A 22,403-nucleotide genomic window follows, 5' to 3' on the forward strand; every position below is an offset into this window, starting at 1 on the left:
CATGGGACCACTGGGAGAGCTGCTCTGGGGACCCTTTGGCCTCAAGCCACTTGGGAAACTGAGTCAAAGCCACACTTTCATCACCACACTTAGTCATTACCAGGAAGTTGGTTGGCCCAGCCGGTCTGCTTCATTCCATGCTGGCCCCTTCCCTCCCAACCCCCTTCCTCCCTTCATCCCCTCCTTATGGGGAGCAGATATCTCCTCCAGGCTGTACAGATCTTGCATTAAACACCTTCTCTTGAGCTGCAACGTCCAGCCAGGCTCGGCAAACTCTTTGCATACTGGAGGCCAGTTTCCTATATGCCGGGCCTGGTCCTGTCTGTTCCTGGAGCCCCCAGAGCTGGCCTGGGAAAGAAAGAGGATGTGGCCATGTCCCTGCTGACCAAGTCTGTTGACAGCATCACCTCCTAGCCCAGGGGAGCCACGTGGATGAGCTGAAGTTACGAATGCCACAGCGGCACTTCAGGCGTGTGCCCTCACCTGGTGGCATTTCTCCTCTCAGAGTCACATCCCATCCTTCTCCTAGAACCTCAGGAGCCCTGAGAGTTCTGCGGGCAGAGCATGCAGTCCCATCTCACAAAGGCAGAGATTAAGGCCCAGCAAGGATGGGAGTGTGCCCAGAGTCTCCGAGCTGGGGGATGGCAGAAGGCAACCCCAGGACTGCCACCTTCCTAGGATTCAGACCTAAGATGCTCAGTCCTCTCTTCCGTCACCAGCATTCCCGCCTGGGGTTGGACCTTGGGTCATGGGCCTCAGGTGACAGACACTCACTGTCTTCTCTAGCAGCTTTTCCATCTCGGTTTATGCGGCTCATAGGCGAGTTTCTGTTTAAAGGAGACAGGATCTGCTTCCTGGGCCTGTGTCAGACACTGTCCATGTCTTATTCCTTTTCGCTGTGAAACCTCTTCAAACCCACCAGGCAGGTCACAGGTGACAGGATGACCTAGGGGAAGCTGAGGGGTGCAAATGCTGGCAGGATGAAGCCATGTGATTTTTCTCTTTCTGATAAGCTAATCTTTTAGCCAGAGATCATATTCCTTTCTTCCCAGATACACTGGATTCAGGTTACGTTTATGTTTCTCTGGGGAGTAAGGTGTCCAAATTTCCACCATCAGTAAGCAAAGCCCTTGGGACAGTGGTACACTAATCTTCCCCCTGTAATGGTTATAAGTTCAACCCTAAAGGCTCTGAGTGACAGGCTGAGGGGCCTGGAACAAGCCCGGAGTGTTAGTGGGACGAGGTGGGGGTGGTCCTGAAAGCTGGAAAGGGCCAGGCTATAAAGTCCCACCTCATGATTTCGCCCAGGACAGCATGGCTTTTATTTCATTTGGTTGTTTGGGGAATTAATTCATGAATCCTACTTTAGCAGGTCTTTACACAGGCTCAGCCCAAGGCTAGGTGGTATGGAATACGGGAGAGACAAAAATTTTGAGACACAGACTCAGCCCATAAATTTAATACCTAGAAAAAGATCAATATGTGAGATCTATTCATTAAGCCATCAGTCCAGTGGTCCAGCTATTATTCCTTTCTTCCTCCTTCTGTTCTTCCTTCCTCCCACCCATCCATCCATCCGTCCATCCATCCATCCATCCATCCATCCATCCATCCATCCTGTCATCCACACATCTACCCGTTTATCCAGTGATGTGGTCTAGATCTTATTTGTACCCATGATGCTCCTGGTTCAATAATATACATTCTTTTAAGATGAGGGGGATGAAACAGCTGAGTCAAGCTCTCTGCCCAGAAGGAAGCCGGGGTCTGTCTGAAGAGAACCGGCCTAGTCCCTGAGAGACCCCATTCAGCCTTTCAGTAAGGAGTCTGCTGGGCCCTGGCTACTGGGGGACACAGATGAGCATGGCAACCTGGGTCCAATCAGAAGGTAGAAACCACATAATATCTAAAACAGGGGACTCTCACTCTGAAGGATAATTAACTATGGTAAAAGAGTAACTGCAAGCTGAAGGAAATGCTATACAGTTCGCTAGGGCTGAGGGAGAGTACCTGGAAGGAAAGACTTGGAAGGGCTCAGATCTTGATGGGGAGGGTGCTGTTCAGCTTACTGGGTAGCAGGGGGGTTCACTACCAGGTCGGAGCTGGCCTGGGGTTGCTGGGCAAACAATGGCAACCAAGACCTAGAGGAATTCCCTGGTGGATCTGTGATTAGGACTCCATGCTCTCACTACCAAGGACCTGGGTTCAATCCCTTGTCGGGGAACTAAGATCCCACAAGCTGTGGCGTGGTCACAAGGAAGACCTCCAGAGCCCCCCCCACCCCCCATACCGGGCAAGCCGCACGGGGGAGGGGAGGGTGTGAGAGGAGCGGTGGCGGTTGTGAGTTGCAGACGTGGCAGCCACACACAAAGCAGCTGCCCGAGGGACTGCGGGCACTGTCACGGGCCAGTGGCCTTCAGAGCGAGTGGACAGCGGGAGGGTGCGGGTTTGGGGAGGGCCCTGGCTTATTTGGAAAGGGCTGCAGAAAGGCTGTCCCCAGGCTGAGCCAGAGGGGTCGAGTCTGGGCGGGTGGCTGAGACGAGCTTTGCTGGATGGTCTCCTCCCCACACGGCTCACCTCGACCCCACCGGAAATCACAGGAAGCCCCTTCCTCTCTCATGCCTCCCCGCCATGCACCCTCTGGTTAGCTTCATGCTAAAGGAGACGTGCTGAAAAAGAATTCAGAATTGAGTCCTGTATACAGACCTGTACTGAAGGGTGTGTTTTCAGGTCTGGCTCCTTCACGAACCTTCTCGAGGCCCACCTTTCAGCTTGACCTTGCACCTTGCACACTTTCCCTCTAGGCCTCGGGCTCTATGCCCTGCCTGGGCCACCTTAACCTGAACTGGTTTACCCTGCCCATCAGCTCACAGGCGGTCTCCCTGGCCATGCGCAAACCCCTCTGCCCTGGTGATGCTGCCCTCCAGTTTCTGATGACTGTGGCTAGTGTCTGCGGCTTCTCTCCCCACCACCCCTCTCTGACCCTTCCAGAGCCCTGCATACAGCAAGTGCATAATAAGCATGTGGTGAGTGAGCTGCTTGTACTGTGTATATGCCGGAGCTCTGGCCCAGGCTTACCCAGCCCTGAGCTTGGGAAGCCGTGTGGAGTCCAGTCCCTGTAGGCCGGGTGGCTGAACTGGGTGTCACCCTTGCTGATCTTCAGGACTGGTCTGATCTTCAGTATCTGCGGGGTGTGTTGTGGGGGGAGGTGGCAGAGGAAGTTTCCCTGGAGGAAGAAGCCGCAGCTGGTCCTGGAAGGATGGCAGGACTTGGACCTTTGGTAGGGACCAGGCAGGACGATGCTAGGGCATGGGGCGGGGAAGGGAGGTCGGCAGGTAGGCAGTGCCCCCTCGGGTATGCCTTAGCATGTCTGGCCTGGCTCTGGAGCTCCTGGCTCTGCCATCACTTGCTGTAACTTGGGCAAGTGGCTTGATCTCTCTGAGCCTCTGTTTCTCAGTCTGTAAAATGGAAAAAATTGCCAGAGTGCCCACCTCATAGGGTAGTCCTCAGGATTAAGTGGACTGGTGCATATCAAACACTCAGCACACTGTCTGGCACAGGTCAGGTGCACAGTAAAGGGGCCCTCTTGTTACTATTACTATCACCATCATAAGAGCTGAGTCGGAGGTGCTTCCAGAGGCTCTAGCCACAGGTTGGCTGAACCAGGCTTCCCCGGGGACACTGAAGCCATGTGATAACCCAGGGCCCCAAGAAAGATTCAGTGTGTCCCTAAAGGAATTTGTTTTTAGGGAGCTTCCCTCCTCTCTGGCCACTTTGACCTTAGAGAAAGAGAGGATGGCATGACTGTTCTTTTCCCTCTGAGCAATGCTATCATTATTTGCGCCCTCACATTATAAAGAGGATAAAAAATGTGGCCTAGGGAGGCTGAGGGTGCTACCCAAGGACACACAACTTGTGAGTGCAGAGGCTGGGACTGAGGCCCAGACCCCCAAACCCATGCAAAGGGGTTTCTTCAGCTTCCCCCATCCCAACCATCCCATGTCTTTCCTGCCTCCGCCTTCTCCCCAATACCCAGGACTGCCCTGGGGGAGGCAGGGAGGGCTGGGTGATCGGAGGCACACCCGGGTGGATTTCCATGCAAGGAGGAGGCGGAGCCTGCTGGTGCCTCTGTCTGTAGGGGGTGGATCTGCAGGGATAAAGTGATGCTGTCTGTGGTTTGGCTCCTCCAGTGCAGGGCCCACATCAGGATGGAGACTGGCTATGCTGACCTGGATCCTTCTCTCCCTCCCTCCAGTCTGGTTTGGCCCCGCGGACTTCAGGCAGGCCTTCACCTCTCTCTGGCCTCAGGAGTCCCCTGTGCACAATGGGCACAGAAGCATCCTTGATCTTCCACACCTGTGAGCTCCCTTTAGGTGGAGGACGAAAACCCCATTTCTCCAGCAGCCCCCTGGGACTCATCACCTTCAAGGCGCCCCCAGCCATGCCCCTCAAGGGTCTCGCCAGGAGCAGAGCAGAGGCTGGGCACCCTGAGGCCCCAGGTCTAACTCCAGCTCTGTGGCCAGCTGATCTTGTGGCCCTGGGGTCAACCTGCCTTCATTGCCCTCCAGATCTGGAGAAAGCCCTCATGCCAGCATTTACCACCTCCTGGCATCTCCTCCAGGAGGGTCTCCCTTGAGGATGCACCACTGGGCAATAGCTCTTTGCCCTCTGTGAGTGTCAGGGGGCCCAGTCGTGATGGTCTAGCCCACATGTCCCAGGCCCTTGCACCCGCCGACTCCTTGCCTGAAACACCTTCCCCTGCCTTGCAGCGCTGGCTGTGCTTGCCCCTCAGGCATCAGCTCCAACACCCTCTCCTCCAGGGCTCTTCTGTTCTGGAATAACCCCCTCTTCTCTCCCTGTCCCATTTCCCAGTTCACTGGCTTCCACCACCCTCGGCTCCCCAGGACTGACCCGGCTCTGTGCTTTCCACTAGCAGATGGCCTGTCCCCCTGGGCTCCAGGAGCGCCCTTAGGATAGGAAACGCAGCTCCTTTGCTTGGTGTGGCATCTCTCGCCCCCGCACAGGCCTGGCACACAGTGGGTCCTAGGTAAACATGAAAGGAATGAGTGCCAGCAGTGTGCCCAGCCCTGTGGGAGGCACTGAGTCTCGGGGAGGGGAAGTGTGAGCCCCGGTGGCTGCTCTGGCGACCGCATCTCCTCCCCAGTGCCCGCCCTGGGGCAGCCATCCATGTCCTCTGTGCTATTTATGTTGGAACAGGCTGAATTGTCACGTGAGCTTTGGGGCTCCAGTTCTCTGGGCCTCTAGAGAATTATCTGGGCCTTATTAAACCCTTAATTATCCAAGCAGCTAATCAGGCTCCCAAATATAAGGGCTTCCTCATCCCAGGGTGGGGAGGCAGGGGCCAGTCATCAGCAGGACATCCCCAGGCTCGGCAAGGTAAGGACAGGCTCCACCTGTCGGCCTCTCCCAAGACAGTGTCTTTTTCAGCCCTGTCATTTTACAGTTGAAAACATTGAGGCTCAGAGAGGGCGAGATACTTGCCTGAGGTCACACAGTAACTGGGTGGCAGGACCAGGGCTTGGATCTATGTCCTGACTCCCACCCAGTGCTCTGAACCTGACAGGAAGCCACGAGACATTCACAAACCTCAGATGCTGTAGGATCTGGGCAAGATCAAGGAGACAGCAGATCTGGGGTGCCTCCTTGGGTTCCATCTGAGGCCAATGGGAGACAAGGGAGGCTCTGCTTTGCAGGAGCTCACAGCTGAGCAGAGGCAGCAGCGGGTGGGGGGATGGTGATGGTAGGAGCATTTGGCAAGTAGAAAGCGAAGGACTCCAGTTGGAGGAAATAGGGTGAGTAGAAGATGGGGCTGGGCAGCAGGAAACACTCATCTTGGGGGGATGGATCAGATACATGCTCAGGTTCCGACTACGGTCTTCAAGCTGGAGAGAGTTGGAGGTTGAGGGGAGGCTTCATGGTGGAGGAGGCAGGGGCTGAAATTAGGACTTGAGGGATAAGCAAGGAGGAGGCAGGTGTTTGAGGGAGGGACGGCTTAGGCAAAAGCACAAACACAGCCAGAAACAAAACCCTGGCACTGACCCTTTGTCCCGGAAACACCCGTATGACTGTGTTCCTCAGTGAGTGACGTTGCTCAGTCGTGTCCAACTCTAGCCCACCAGGCTCCTCTGTCGTGGAATTTTCCAGGCAAGAATACTGGCGGGGGTGTTCCTCAAGCCACTTATTATTCTAAGAGGGCAAAAATCCCTGCTCTGAGCGGCCTTGACACCTGACATCAGCTCTGGTCTGGGAATCAGGGGACTGGGGTGGCGCTCAGTCTTGGGGCTCGGTCTCCCCACCTTAGGGGTAGGGCAGGGCTAGAGAAGACATTTACCCAGCCCCTTCAAGCTCTGCTGCCGAGTGCTGAACTCCATAGTCACCCACAGGATGAACTTCAGAGACCTGGCACTAGGTTTGTTCACAAGGATAGAAGAAACACCGTGATTGATTATTTTCAAGCTCAGATAGATATCTAAAAACTGAATGGGACGAGAGACAAATAGAACACAGTTTCACTTAGCAAATATTGATTGTAGGCTCAATGGTCTCCTTGTTTTTTTTTTTTTTTATATACTGGCTGCTTTTCATCCTTTAGGCCTCAGCCTAAACATCTCCTCCTTAGAGAGTCCTTCCCTGATGCCCACCCCCACTCCCTAATCCCTCATACACATTGTATCCCATTCGATTTCATCTCTCTAAGATTCAGGACAAGCAGGACTGTCTCTGCTGTGTGTACCTTGTAGCCCGGCCTGCTTGACACATAGTGGGGACTCAGTAAATGTGAGTTGAATGAACAAATACACACAGGCAGGCATGGGCTCGACTAGAAAGAGGGCCCCCAGTAGGTGCCCGTTTCTGTTTATGGGTCAGTGGCTGAGCCAGCTGTCAGCAAACTGGAGTCCATCGGGAACTCTTCCTCTTCGGTGACACAGGCCTGCCTCAGTGGCTGCCCCACCTTGATTCTTTTCAGCCACAGCTCAAACCTGAAATAAACACTCTGCCTCTGGTTGGAAGAATTTCAGGTCTTGGTAAGTAGTCCACAGGAAGAAAGGTTGTCTGGGAGCCCAGGGATGGGAAGGGGGTTTCCTGGGAGTTTTGAAGGATCTGAGGTCAGAGGTCACCATTTGATTCTATACTCACTGACTGGGAGACCTTGGCGCTGGTTCAAACTATGCCTTGATTTCCCTATTGGTGAGGCATTGTCTTCAGGGGCCTTAAGGGGCTGTGAACTGAGATTCCTGGAAGGGAGGCTGAGCTGGGGGAGGTGGGGGATGCCCTGGGCTGTCGTGGGAGGGCTGGGGGAGCGGAGGGTTCCCCCATTCCCACACTGTACTGCATGGGGAATTCTTGGATCAGGACCAGGAGGAAATTCCCTCTGTGGCCCGGGCACTGCTCTTTGAGCCACACCTTGAACACATGAAAAATTGCAGCTAAACCTCCCACCAACCCTATCAGGCAGGCTGATCAGAATGCATCAGGCCCACAGATGAGGAAGCTGAGGCTTAGAGAGGGAATTGACCTGCTCGGGGTGACTCCAGAAGACCTGGTGTTTCATCCGAACACCCTTGGGCCCTTTGGGAGGAGGCAGGCATGAGGTTCTCTGAACTGGTTGGAGTCCAAAGGCTCCTAGACTTCTGAGATCATCCAGGGGGCTCTGTCTGCTCTGGAGCACGAGAGGTTCCTGGGAGAACCAGGGCCTGCTGAGCTGCACCCAATTCAGGCCCTATGGCACAGGCGGAGCCATGCTGTGGATCCTGCGTCTGGCGCTCTGCAGCCTGCTGACTCCCACGCGAGCGGACCCCGGGGCACTGCTGCGGCTGGGCATGGACGTCCTGAATCGCGGTGAGCTGGCGCGGGGTGTTGGCTGGGGGTGTGGGAGAGGTGTGTGACTGGGGTTAGGTAGTGACTGCCCGTGTTTACATAGACTTGAGGGCTCTGTGATCCTCAGAGTAAACTTATAAGCAATGTGTTATTCTTCCATTTTACAGAGAGGAGAGGAAACTGAGACCCAGAGAAAATAGGGTGACCTTCCCAAGGTCCCCCAACAAGCTGAAGGCAGAGCTGGAAATTCTCCCTCCTGTAGCCTCTCCTTGGCCTTGATGGCAGGGGTTGATGTCCACAAGTGGGTCATCGGGGTGACAGACATGAGCCAAATCCCAGCTCTGCCAACAATTTACTCTGTGACCTCAAACAAGCCAAGTACCCTCTCTGTGTTGCCAGTGTGCTCATCAATGGATGTAAAATGTAAAGAAATGTGAAATAGTGGGACTTCCCTGGTGGTCCAGAGGCCGCTCCGAACTCCAGTGCCGGCAGCCTGGGTTCAATGCCTGGTCAGGGACCTAGATCCCACAGGCTACAACTAAGAGTTTGCCTGCTGTCACTAGATATCCTGCACACTGCGACTAAGTCAGTGCAGCCAAATAAATAAAAATATATATTTAAAAAAATGTAAAATGGTAAACTGTCCTTTTGGGGCAGGATCAAATGAAATTGTGATACAAACTCCCCGTGGCTCAGATGGTAAAGAATCTGCCTACAGTCCATGGGGTCGCAGAGAGTTGGATACGACTGAGAAACTAACACACTTCAGATGAAATAGAGATGAAAAGGCTCTGAGGGTTCTTTACTAAGAGGTATTTTCCACCCTCAGCTCTGTGACCCTCAGGGAAGTCACATCCAGGCGCAAAGAGCTAAGGATTTTATCAGCTCAGAATTTGTCCCCTCTCTGGGAATTAGCTTGTGACTATTACAGGGTGTTTCTGGCACAGTATCATTTGGGGTGGGGGGCCCCCAGGCCTGGGGAATCAGAATGTCTTGGCTTCGGGCACAGTATCTCTACTTTAACAAGCTCCCAGTTGAATTCCCTAACCACCCCGGATTGAGAGTGTCTGGGCTACAGCGTAAAGCCCTCTAACTTGAGGTTCAAGGCCTCCGGGATGTGCCCTGGAAACTGCTCCAGAGTCCAGTCCTGTCCTCCCCACTCCAGCCACCCTGTGTTCCTCTCTCCTCTCTCGCCACGCCACCTCCTTCCCCTCTTCCCGCCTTTGCCCTTGGTGCGTCCTCTGCCCTGAGCCACCTCCTTTACCTCTTTGCTTCCTGGTGAAAATCCTATTCTTCCTTTAAGGACCAACTGACAGGTCACCTCCTCCTGGAAACCTTCCCCAGCTCTTCCTTTCCTGGCCCAAACCTGTCATGTGGTTCCTCTAGCTGCTTGAACTTCTTATGGCTCTTATCACTTTTATTTACAATATATTTCTTTCTTGCTTTTTAAAAAAATTTTTTTGACTGCACTCCACGGCACGTGGGACTTCAGTTCCCTGACCAAGGATTGAATCTGCGCTCTCTGCAATGGGACGTGGAATCTTAACCACAGCACTGTCTTAACCACAGTACCGGCAGTCCTGGCTCTCATCACTTTTTCTTCTTTTAATGATGAATTTTTATGCGGTACTCAAAAATACAGCTATTTTACAATGTCTAATTCCAAAATACGCATTTTATTGAACACAAGCACATTTCTGTTGGGTATGTAATTAGTAGCGGAATTTCACGGTTATCGAATATATTCTATTCAGCTTTCATAGATTCTGCCAAAGTATTTTCCAGTAGAATTCACTGTATTGTTTATTGTATTTTTAATTGGAGTATACAATGTTATGCTAGTTTCTACTGCACAACAACGTGAATCAGCTCTGAGTATACCTATATGCCCCCCTACCCTTGGACCTCTCTCCCACGCTCTCTCCCCACGCCACCCATATGCCCCCCTACCCTTGGACCTCTCTCCCACGCTCTCTCCCCACGCCACCCCTCTAAGTCATCTCAGAGCATGGAGCTGAGTTCCCTGTGTTATACAGCAGCTTCCCCCTGAAAAAAGTGAAAGTTAGTCGCACAGACATGTCCAGCTCTTTGCGACCCCACGGACTGTGGCCTGCCAGGCTCCTCTGTCCACGGGATCCTCCCGGGGGGAGTTCCCACTAGCTGTCTGTTTTACCACAGTAGTGTCTGTATGTCGATGCAGCACTCTCAATTCGTCCACCCTCTCCCTCCTCTCGTCACTCCCTACTGTTTTTGTTGGTGACTCTGTCTCCCCCTTGAGGCTGGAAGAGGGCAGGGTCTGCACACGACTTGTTTCTGGGATGCCTGAGAGACTGGCCAGGGAAGGAAGCAGTGAGGAGCCCGGGCGAGGGTCTACCTGACTCTTCTCCTTTCCAGAGGTCCAGAATGCCATGGATGAGAGTCATATCCTGGAGAAGATGGCAGCTGAGGCGGGCCAAAAACGCCCAGGGATGACGCCTATCAAGGGCATCACTAAGTGAGCAGGGGAGGAGCTTCATGAGCTGGGGGAAGGGGGTGGTGGTTAGGGCAGAGGGTGGTGGGTAACGCTATGCCCAGGACCTGAGTGAAAGAGCTGATACAGGACATGGGGCCTCTTTCTGGCTTTGCTGCTGGCTTGCTGTGTGACCTTGGGCAGGTCACTGCTCTTGCCTGGACCTCAGTCCCCTCAGTCACCCACTGGGGACAATTCTAGTCCTGTTGTGAGCAGGGCCATTGGGAGGAGGAAGTGAAGTTGGAAAGTCAGACTCCAACCCCCTGCATGAAGCAGGAGCTTGCTGGATGAACGTGAAATTGAATGAAAAATCCTCCAGTGGCTGAATGGAAACAATCATCTAAGGACAGGGGCAAACTAGTTTCCTTGCTTGCATCATATGGGATTGATTAGTAGGGGCTGTCTGGAATGATGTCCTGGGGAGGGTTCTGAGACACTTTCTGGACTTAGCAGGAAATAGCAGTGTGATCGGTTACAATGTCTGCCAAGAGGTCTGGGTGGGCAGGTGAAGTAAATGTGCCACAACTTTGTTATCCCAGATCTTGACTGGTGGTTCTCAGCCAGGAGTGATTTTGCCTCCAGGCGACATCTGGCAATGTCTGGAGACATTTTTGATTGTCCCAACTTGTAGAGTGGGGGAGGGGGAGTGCACCTAGTCCCTGTGGTGAGCAGAAGCCACGGTTTCTATGAAACATCCTACAATGCACAGGACAGCCCACAACACAGGATGGTCTTGCCCCAAATGTCCATAGCATCACTGATGAGAAACTCGGATCTAAGCAAACCTCTTCTTTTTGTCAGTGGGGAAACGGAGGCCTACATCAGGGAAGGGAGCAGCCCAGGGTCACAAATTAAGCCACATGTCATCTAACCCACAAGGAGCGCTTTCTGTGTACAGACTGGTTCATGTTCAGCCTTTCGTTTGCGTTTCACGACAGCCCCAGAGATAGGTTTATCCCTATGACATGGGATGGGGGATTTACCCAAGGCCTCCCAGCAAAGTGGTGGAGGAGTGCGTTGAGGGGTCTCACCTGTCCAGTTCTCACTGCTCAGATGTCTGCCCCTCCCAGTCTGAAAGTGAAGGATGTGCTGCTGCCTGTCATCACAATGAACTTCATGCCTGGGGTGGGCGTCTTCCAGTGTGTGTCCACGGGCATGACCATCACTGGCAAGAGGTGAGTATGGCAGGGAGGAGAGAAGGAAAGGACAATGGCCTCTTTGTCTCACTCTTACATGCCCGTTGATTGAGTACCTACTGTGTACCATGCTGTGGTCTGAGATAATGCAAAGTTGGTTCCTACCTTTGACGGGAACCAGACCTAAGCACAGATAATCACAGACTGATAGATTGGCCTGGGACAGAAGAAATATTGACAGGGTGTAGGGGCTGGGGATTAGAAAAGGCTTTGGGGAGATGATGACAGCTGAGCAGAGCAGGGTTTTGAAGGATGTATAGGAGTTCACCAAAGCAAGAGAGGAGAGCAAAGGCTGGTTGTGTGAACTTGGGCAGGTCCCATCCCTCTCTCTGTCCCATGGCATGGTCTCCCACCCTTTTCCCCTCTCAGAGAGGCTGAGATTGTGGCCACAGTGGCAGTGGTGCCCTGATGTCTGCCTGCCCTCCCCTCCAGCTTCATGGGTGGAAACATGGAGATCATCGTGGTCCTGAACATCACAGCCACCAACCGGCTTCTGCAGGATGAGGAGACGGGCCTCCCCATGTTCAAGAGTGAGGGCTGTGAGGTCATCCTGGTCAGTGTGAAGACAAACCTGCCTAGCAAGTGAGGTTCTCTGTGGTTGGGGAGGAAGGCTTGGTCCACCTTGCCAGCCCGACCCAGCCCCACTTCCTGAGCCACTGAACTCCTTAGCCATGTCCCTGCATGTCCCATGCCTGACTTCCTGCCATCTATGCCTCTGTCCCCATTCTCTGTGTCCAGCATGCTGCCCAAGGTGGTCAACAAGTTCCTGGACAGCACCCTACATAAAGTTCTTCCTGCTCTGGTGAGTGCCCAGAGTGAGCCTCTGCCCCTCATCCCCGGCACTGCTTAGATCAGGGCTGGTAAGCGCGTTTCATCTACGCTGCTGATCTCGATCAACTGTTGGTGGCTGAGGAGGCTCGTGAGGCTGTGGCTGGCTCAGTGGGAGGAAGTACCGTGATCAGCTAGTGATGTCTGCCATAAGCAGAGGAGGAGGAAATGGCAGCTGGTACCGCACGGCTTGCCAACCCTGCTGAGTGCACCAGTCCCTGGGACTCTGCCATTGACTTTCTGTATGACTTGTGGCTTTGGTTCCCCCTCCAGTCCCTATCCCACCAGGGCTCTTAAGACTCCCCATGGAGAAATATTCAGCTGCGAGAATGGGGCCCTCCACTCAGGGCCCCCTCTAGCCCAGCGCTTTCTCTCCTTCCAGATGTGTCCTGCCATTGATGCAGTCCTGGTGTATGTGAACAAGAAGTGGGCCAGCCTGAACGGTATGTAGCCCTAGCCATGCCTTGCTCCCACATGGGGTCAGCAGGATGGCTAGAAGTTTTGGATGTCCCACTCCCCATTCAAGTGCCTGCTCCTGGCCTGGCCTTGGGACTAGAGGAGGTCTGAGGTCATGGAGTCCACTCCTCCCCGCAATGCCCAGAGGGGGAGCCTTAAGCCCTGAGGGGCTGTCCTTACCTCTCAGCCCTCCACCCAGCATTCTATCACCCTCCCAGACTCCAAGGACAGCAGCCTTTGTTTACAACAGCTCATCCACCAACCTTGTACCACGAAGAGTAATTCCAGTAGTAACCCCACCCTTTTCTTTGTCAAGGGAAAACAGCCACCTCTATCACTGTGGGGTCCACAGGGCTCCCCAAGACCAGGAGGAGAAACCCCAGTGGCTGAGACTGAGGAAAACTGGTTCATGTGCCCAGCAGAGTGGCCTGGGACATTCTTTCACACCTCCAATTCTCAGTCTGTGCATCTGTAAACTGGAACCAATAATCCTGACGCCACCAATCTGCTGTGAGAGCTGAGCTGGACAACCCTTGGTAAACGCTCAGGCTCTGTATTTGCAGGGTGATGTGAGGTGGCGTGATTTTCTAGATCAGGCACCATTGCCTCCATTCTGCAGATGAAACTACTGAGGCCCAGAGATGCTAAGCAGTTTGCCTTGTGTCACAGAGAGGGCCGGGGTCCTGGCATCCAGGCCAGGTTCAGGTGGCAGCTGGCTGGAGCTGGTTTCTCCAGACTGTCCCTGGGCTGGTGTCTCTCTGAGTGAACCTTCATCTTTGCGCAGCCCCCATGCCTGTGGGCCAGATGGGCACTGTCCAATATGTCCTGACATCTGTACCGACCACTACACCCAGCTACATTCAAGTGGACTTCAGTGTAAGCACCAAAAGGCATCAGCCGGCAGAGGTCTCACTGGCTTGAGTGGTGGGGGCTGCTTCTGCCAGGGCTGGTGGCTGGGCTGGGGTTGCAGAGGGTGGGAAGGGCCTCTTTCTCTTTCTGCTCTCAATACGAACCCCAAATCCTGAGCTAATTTCTGGGATGGCCAAGTCCACACCCACACCCCTGAGGCTGCCTGCTTCTCCCAGTGAGTGGCTTGCCCACTGTCGTTGTATAGAAGAGAGCACCCAGCTTAGCAGGGAGGCAGGATTTGGTTAGGGCCTCACCCAGGACTCCAGAACTCTGGTGACCAGGTGACTGCATCTCCCAGGAATGGAAAGAAGAATCCCAAGTGGTCATCTCCCTGTGAAGTCTTCCTCCAGTGGGGCTCTTACAGGCTGCACGTTGTCTTCCATTTACCTCTTTCTCTTGAGGTTAAAATAGTAAACGAGGGCTCTAATCATATAGAATCAGATTAACTGAGGTTACTTACACAATCCTATGTGGAGCTGCCAGGGATTTAGTGATTGACTCCATTATCCTTGTGGGCCTCAGTCTACCCATCTGTACGCTGGGAGAGTTGAGCCACTCCACACTGCTCTGGCTCAACCATTTTATGACTTGCTTGCTGACTTGGGCAGCACAGACTTCCCTGGTGGCTCAGATGGTAAAGAGTCTGTCTGCAGTGCAGGAGACCTGGGTTCGATCCCTGGGTCAGGAAGATCCCCTGGAGAAGGAAACCCACTCCAGTATTCTTGCCTGGAAACTCCCATGGATAGAGGAGCTTGGTGGGCTACAGTCCATGGGGTCACAAAGAGTCAGATACTAACACTAGGCTGGTCTGAGCACCATTCGTTTGGAGGACTGAGGCTTGCCCATGGTCAAGGCTGAGTGTCTCTCCCCTGGCTGTCCCGCAGCCTGTGGTGCAGCAGCAAAAGGGCAACACCGTCCAGCTTGTGGATGATGCTGGAGGGGCTGAGTTCCCTGAGGACTATGCTGAAGGCTCCTCACAGCTGCTGCTCTCGGCCGCCTTCCTCACGGCAGAGCTTGCTCTTCTGCAGAAGTCCTTTGATGTAAAAGTCAAGGATACGATGGTGAGCTGCCCAGTGACCACACCCCTCCATATCTGCATCTGCCCCCTGTAATGACAGTCCCTGCCCAGACTGAGAATTATCCTGGGGTTGTGAGTAATGCTAGGACCGGGAGGGGCCGGGACAGATTTCTATCGTCATTTCACCCCATCATCCACCATCTCTCTGCCCATGTAGCCACTGTGTATTCATCTGTCCATTCAACTGTCCATACACCAGGCATTTATCCACCAACCTACAGCTCCTCTGCATTGTTCATCCATCCACCTTCTTTTTTTCCAGTCTGCCTTGTTACTATGTAGTCATGTCCTAGACTCTATCCTTTCAGCTAGAATCCACCCAACCCTCCATACCATCCATACCTAGAACAGGGGCTGATACTATTGAATGAATGAATCTATGTATCTGCCTTTTACCACCTAAACACCCAGATACCCACCCATCTACTCATCCGTTCTCCATTATCCATCCTCCTACTCATTTACTGATCCAGCCAGCCAGCCATCAATCCATCCATTCATTCATTCATCCCCACTGATCCCCATCCTCGCATCCATGCACCCACCATCCATTTGTGGACCTTTCTATTCATCCCTCCACCCATCAATCCATTCATCATCCATTTTCCCATCCATTTATCAGATGATTCCACCATTTTCCCACCCACCCATCCTCCCTTCTCCATTATTCCTTTCATGCCTCCATGCAGCCATCCATCTGCTATCTATTATTCATTCTCCTACACAAACACCCATCCATCAATCCACCCATCCATTCACCCACTTATCTGTTTATACTTTTTCTCCATCCACCTATCCATCTGTGAATCCCTTCACCCACGTCCTCTTATCCATTGCATTTACCCATTCTCCCATCTCTCTGTCTACTTTTTCATCAAACAAAATTTTCTTAGTGCATGATCTTGTACTGAGAGGTATGGGCATTGGAATGTGTGAGCCACAGTCTGGGCTATCCAGGAGCTCATTATCTACTTAATCAAAGAGTGATAACTATTTTGATGAAGGACCTCAGAGGGCATGTCTTTTTAAGTCAGAGGAGAGGTTTGTTAGGATGACTCAGGGAAGCCTTCAGCAATCCTAACCTTGACTATTATTTTGTAGATCGGTGAGCTGCCCCCCCAAACCACTGTGACACTAGCTGGCTTCATCCCTAAAGTAAGTGCCCCAGCTCTCCATAGTCACCATAATCACCTGCCCTGTTCTCCATCCAGGCAAATGGATTTTCAATACCGTGTCTCCCTTGTCCAGGGTGGAATCATCCCAACTTCTCCGTAAAGTAGTCTTTGGGCCCCCCCACAGGAACGCCCAGGTTTTGTGCGTTGTACTTTCTATGTCCAATATAGAAATAGCCAGATTTTGTTTTGTTTCCTTTATTTCCCGATCGACATATCCCAGCCTTTGCATATAGTACTTCCAAGGTAGAAATCACCTATTTCATGTCAGACTCCTGGTTTCAATGGAAACCACCAGTCTGAGGATTGGCCCTGAGGGAGTTTCCTGGTTTCCGTAGGTGGCTGAAGCCTACCCAAAGCCGAAACCCCTGGTGACCCAGATCAGGATAAACAAGCCCCCCAAGGTCACCATGAAGACCGGCAAGAGCCTGCTGCACCTCCACGGCACCCTGGAGATGTTTGCTGCTCGGCGGCGGGGCAAGCTGCCTGTATCCCTCTTTGTCCTGGAAACTGTGAGTGGATTTTTTTCCCAGCTAAGCCCAACTTATGGACATTTGAAGCTGGAGGGTAGGCTTTTAGCTCATAGTCAAGTAATGGATTGAAGGGTTCTTAGTTAATCTTGATTATTTGGTCATAACCTTCTGGGCACTGTCACCTACTGTCTGATTTTGGGCTCTGCAATTGAACCTCCAAGTGACTAGAAAGATCATTTCTTTCTCTTCCCTCCTTCCCTCCCTCTCTTTCCTGTTCATTTTCCCACCCTCTGACATTCATTAGCATCTATAATGGCAGTGAAAGTCTCACTCAGGGAACTATAGGAACCTAGAGAGATTGCAAATCTATTTTGAGGAAATCACAGAGGACTTCCTAGAGGAGGTGATGCCTGAGCTATGTTTTGAAAGTTGAGCAGGATCTGGCCAGGGAAAGTGTTGAGGTTGGGGAGGTTGGTGATGGAGGGTACTCCAGACAGAGTAACAGGATGTGGCCTGGAGCAAAAACATGGTATGTTCAGGGACCCACAAACATGCCAGGATTTCTGATAGTGCTGTCGTGGGCTGGGTACAGGGAGGATGAGGATCCTGGGCTAGGGGAATGGGGAGACTGCTGGGTTCAGTTCCTGAGGGTGAGGTGGGCAGAGAGGAAGACTCTTGCTCTGTCTCGGCAGTGGTGGCGGTTCTGGGAAGGTCGTAGAGCCCCTGGTTTTACCAACCCTGATGGGGGACCCACTGCCTTCTTCCTGCTTTCCCCCCACTCTGTGTCAGCACTTCAACCTGAAAATCCAGTACTTGGTTCATGAGGACCGGCTGCAGATGACCACCTCTCTGGACAGGTAGGAGTATGCTGCCCAGGTTGGTATCCCTGTACCCCGGCCTAGGCACCACCAAGACCACTTGGTTTCCTGCTCCAGGGCCTTCCTCTGACCCAGCCAGCACAGCCCACACTGCCAAGCCTCTCTGGTCTCTATGCCTGCTCTAGAACCCTCAATGGCTCCCCATTGTGTGCACGATCTTTTGTCAAATCTTAGCCTGGCACTCAAGGCCCTTCTCAAATTCTCCCACCACTGCTCCCACTAATCCACTAGGCTCTGGCACAGTGAATCTGATCGTGTGATCATGTTCCCTTTTTCACGAACAGGCTTTTACCCATGCCATCCAAATGCCACCTGCTAGTCAGTGCCCACCTCAAATATTACCTTCTCTAGGAACACTTTCTTTATACTGATAACAGTCAACAATTATAGAGCTCTATCTATGTGTTAAGCCTAGTTAAGTATTCAATTGCTGAATACTTTTTGTATTTGTCATAATTTCTTGTCTGATGTGTTGGGTGCCAAGGTTCTATTGGTTGAAGAGACAATTCTGACTTTAACTCGCTTAAGCCCTAAAGGGACTCTTGAGTCATATAATTAAAATCTCTATCAGTAGTTCTCCCCTTTCAGGCATGGCTGGATCTAGGTGCACAAAAATCCTCAAAGTTTATCCCTCTCTTCCCTTGGTTTTTGCTCTCTACTTTGTTGGACATTCTCAGGCAGCTGCTCCCCAGTTGGTGGCAAAGTGACCCCAATAAGAAGAGAGACCTTTTATTTAACCGTTCTAACAAAATCTCAAAGGCTGTTTTCATTGGTCTAGTGTGGATCACATGACCAACTCTAAGCTAATCACTATGTCTCTTTATTGCAAAATTCAGACTGAAATTGAAGAAAGTAGGGAAAACCACTAGACCATTCAGGTATGACCTGAATCAAATCTATTATGATTATACAGTGGAAGTGACAAATAGATTCAAGGGACTAGATCTGATAGACAAAGTGCCTGAAAAACTATGGATGGAGGTTCATGACATTGTACAGGAGACAGTGATCAAGACCATCCCCAAGAAAAGGAAATGCAAAAAGGCAAAATGGTTGTCTGAGAAGGCCTTACAAATAGCTGAGAAAAGAAGAGAAATGAAAGGCAAAGGAGAAAAGGAAAGATATACCCACCTGAATGCAGAGTTCCAAAGAATAGCAAGGAGAGTTAAGAAAGCCTTCCTCAGTGATCAATGAAAAGAAATAGAGGAAAACAATAGAATGGGAAAGACTAGAGATGTCTTCAAGAAAATTAGAGATACCAAGGGAACATTTCATGCAAAGATGGGCACAATAAAGGAACAGAAATGGTATGGACCTAACAGAAGCAGAAGATATTAAGAAGAGGTGGCAAGAATACACAGAAGAACTGTACAAAAAACATCTTTATGACCCAGATAACCATGATGGTGTGATCACTCACCTAGAGCCAGACATCATGGAATGTGAAGTCAAGTGGGCCTTAGGAAGCATCACTATGAACAAAGCTAGTGGAGGTGATAGAATTCCAGTTGAGCTATTTCAAATCCTAAAAGATGATGCTGTGAAAGTGCTGCACTTAATATGCCAGCAAATTTGGCAAACTCAGCAGTGGCCACAGGACTGGAAAAAGGTCAGTTTTCATTCCAATCCCAAAGAAAGGCAATGCCAAAGAATGTTCAAACTACCACACAATTGCACTCATCTCACATGCTAGCAAAATAATGGTCAAAATTCTCCAAGCCAGGCTTCAACAGTACATGAACTGTGAACTTCCAGATGTTCAAACTGGATTTAGAAAAGGCAGAGGAACCAGAGATCAAATTGCCAACATCCACTGGACCATTGAAAAGGCAAGAGAGTTCCAGAAAAACATCTACTTCTGCTTTATTGACTAAGCCTTTGACTGTGTAATCACAACAAACTATGGAAAATTCTGAAAGAGATAGGAATACCAGACCACCTGACCTGCCTCCTGAGAAATCTGCATGCAGGTCAAGAAGCAACAGTTAGAACTGGACATGGAACAACAGACTGCTTCCAAAGTGGGAGAGGAGTACATCAAGGCTGTATATTGTCACCCTACTTACTTAACTTATATGCAGAATACATCATGTGAAATGCTAGGCTGGATGAAGCACAAGCCGGAATCAAGATTTCCAGGAGAAACACCAATAACCTCCTGGCAGATGACACCTCCCTTACGGCAGAAAGTGAAGAACTAAAGAGCCTCTTGATGAAAGTGAAAGAGAGCAGAGGGAAAAAGTTGGCTTAAAACTCAACATTCAGAAAACTAAGCTCATGACTGAACTGAACTGAACTGATGACTCTAGAGATCGAATGCTCTGATTGGCCAGGTCTGGGTGATGTGCTCACCCCACTGTAATACCTTGGATAGAGAGGATCAGGAAATGGAGAGTCTGTTATTGGAATAAAGAATAGATGTTGGGAAGATAGAACCAGTAGATGACCATCATATGGCCTGTTCTGGTGCCAACGTGCATTAGTGCCACCAGAGGCTGTGCAGAGGGGGGGTCCTGTGAGGGACCCCAGCTCTGTGTGCTGCAGAAGTCTGGAACTGGCTAACTGAGCTGCAAACCTCTGCATATCTGGCCTTGGGCAGGTGCAATAGACAGAGTTTGGGTCCCAAAGAGAGGAGTCAGGACCAATGAGAGACGTCAGTGGTTTGAGCTGTGGGAAACAACATGGGCGGTAAGGAACAGCGGTAAGTGCCTCATCACAGGTAGCATGTAAACAGACTTAGGAGTGCCTAGTGTGAAGGCTAAGGGGACTTCCCCATCAGAGAGGAGCTGGCGGTATTTGAGATGCCTTTTCTCCAGTGCTCTGACTGCCCTTCCCCCTCCCTGGTTCCCTCTCTTCTGCAGATTACTGAGCATGTCCCGGAGGTCCTCATCGATTGGCCCCTTCAAGGTAAGTATCCCAGGTACTTCTGCCTGGTCTGGCTTAAAAGCAAAAAAACTGCGCCTATTCACCTTGGGATTTCAGGGTAGAGCTCTGAAATGGAGGCAGAGTGAATACAGTAGGTCGTTGTGGGGTTTGGGGCTCCTGACTGACTGTGTGACCTTGGGAAAATTGTTTTGCTTCTCTGAGTCTCTGTTCTCTTCTGGATAGAATCTGGACATCTCCCTAGATTGATTTTAAAAGCATTGTTGTGCATAGCAGCACCCTGAGCTTGTTTGCGCAGCCCAGGTGCTATTTTTATTAGTTTCTGTAGCCTCAGGGCCCAACCCAGAACCTGATGTAGTTAGGAGTAGTGTGTGCTCAGTTGCTCAGTCGTTATCTGACTCTTTGCGACCCCGTGGACTGGACAGGAGCTAAGCAGAAATGAAGGGCATCCGTCTACAAAGTAACAGTCAGATGCAGTTTTAATGTGACTTGATGTCTCTAATATTCATTCCTGTGGTCCTTGGACTCAGCTGGACTAAGAGCTGAAAAAAAATCTGTTGAATTAATGGAATGATGGGATGAGGGTACTTTCTCTTTCTCTCTTTCTTGCCAGGAGAAGAAATTGATTGGCTTCATCACTGATTTTCTCCAAGAAGCCTACATCCCAGTCATCAATGGTGAGGATTTTGCTGGTGCCAAGAAGCACTCTGAGCAGAAAGGGATGTCACAAGGGTGGTCTCAAAGGCCCTCCACTGGCCCCAAATGAGGAAACCTAAAAGGGAATGCATAGTCAATAGTGAGTCTTCGAGGCTAATGTCATGTTAATGTCACTTGCTTGGGGACAAGGGTCCCTTCAACAACTTGGACTCTGACCTTTGACCCCATACCAGAAGTCAGATCTTGACCCCACCCTGGGATGCAAGTCGGTGGTTATTCAGCTGAAGGTGTCTAGGCCTGTGCAGCTGGCAGACATTATGAATCAATCACTGCACTATTTCCCACTATGTTGCTCCAGGCAGCCACTTAGTTGCAGAGCAGGTTAGGCTGAAATAACTCTTCCTATATTTCTCAGATGTACTCCAAGTTGGGTTCCCACTTCCTGACCTTCTGGACATGAACTACAACCTGGCAGAGCTGGACATAACTGAGGTGAGGAAAGGAGGTGGGAAAGGCCAGTTCAGCCAATATTTTTGGCCAATGAGCAAGAGCCTGCCATTCTCAACTTGGAGGGCATTGGACTAAGGAGGGCAGCGGCTATCAGTACAGTCTTGCCAATCCCCTGAGCAAGACCCTGCCCCTCAGAATCTGGAGGCTGCCCTTAGCCAGGGATCCCCCGAAGGAAACATTAATTCTGCTACTGTCCTCCTCTGCTGCCTTGGACGAATTGCTTTCTCTTTCTCAGTGCTTCTATTTTTCTGTCGTCTCAAATAGAGATAATAATATACTCTGGAGAGCTGTTGTGATGATTTATGGAGATAATTCACTTAAAGGCATACAGTAAGTGCTCCATAAATGTTAGCTTTGCCTTGCACACCAAGCACTGCACTTGGAGCATTGAGTGGACATTTTTCTCATTTGATCTCTCTGCTCTGGGAGGTAGGGGTGCTTCTCCTCACTTGATTGTTAAGAAACTCAAGGTTCAGAGAGGTGCAGGGTCATAAGGCCAGTCTTCCTTTTTTAAACATTTCCTTCTTTATTTTTGGCTGTGCTGGGTTTTCACTGCTGTGCAGGCTTTTCCCTAATTGCGGCGAGCAGAGGCGGCAAGCAGAGGCTACCCTCTCGTTGCAGTGCACAGGCTTCTCACTGAAGTGTCTTCTCTGGCTGCAGAGCACAGGCTCTGGAGTGGACAAGCTTCAGTAGCTATGGCCCCCGGGCCCTAGAGCATAGGCTCAGGAGTTGTGGCACACAGGCTTAGCTGCCCTGTGGCATGTGGGATCTTCTTGGACCAGAGATTGAACCTGTGTCTCCTGTACTGACAGGCAGATTTTTTTTTTTTTTTTAAAGCACTGAGCCACCAGGGAAGCCCCCTCCTTCTTCTTAAACACTGAGCTGATTTCATTCCTGACCACACCCCTGTCCACCCCAGTCTGTGTCTGGGTGGCCCCTCATTGTTCCCCACACCTGCTCCTGGCCCTTTTTCTCCTGCCAGAATGCCCTGGTGCTGAACCTGAAGCTAGACTGA

General features: G+C 51.3%; 1 protein-coding gene across 1 annotated transcript; it reads left to right on the top strand.

Moving 5' to 3' along the window:
• Positions 1 to 7,760: 7,760 nt before the first annotated feature.
• BPIFB6 (BPI fold containing family B member 6) lies at positions 7,761 to 22,403 on the top strand. Its single transcript, XM_052651270.1, has 15 exons — positions 7,761 to 7,860; positions 10,234 to 10,333; positions 11,419 to 11,523; positions 11,977 to 12,126; positions 12,283 to 12,346; positions 12,755 to 12,815; positions 13,613 to 13,704; positions 14,622 to 14,798; positions 15,917 to 15,970; positions 16,326 to 16,499; positions 17,250 to 17,317; positions 20,200 to 20,245; positions 20,835 to 20,898; positions 21,294 to 21,370; positions 22,371 to 22,403. Exons 1-15 carry the CDS (start codon positions 7,761 to 7,763, stop codon positions 22,401 to 22,403), a joined length of 1,365 nt encoding a protein of 454 aa, XP_052507230.1.

Source organism: Budorcas taxicolor, chromosome 13 (assembly GCF_023091745.1).
Source record: "Budorcas taxicolor isolate Tak-1 chromosome 13, Takin1.1, whole genome shotgun sequence".
Lineage (NCBI taxonomy): Eukaryota > Metazoa > Chordata > Mammalia > Artiodactyla > Bovidae > Budorcas > Budorcas taxicolor.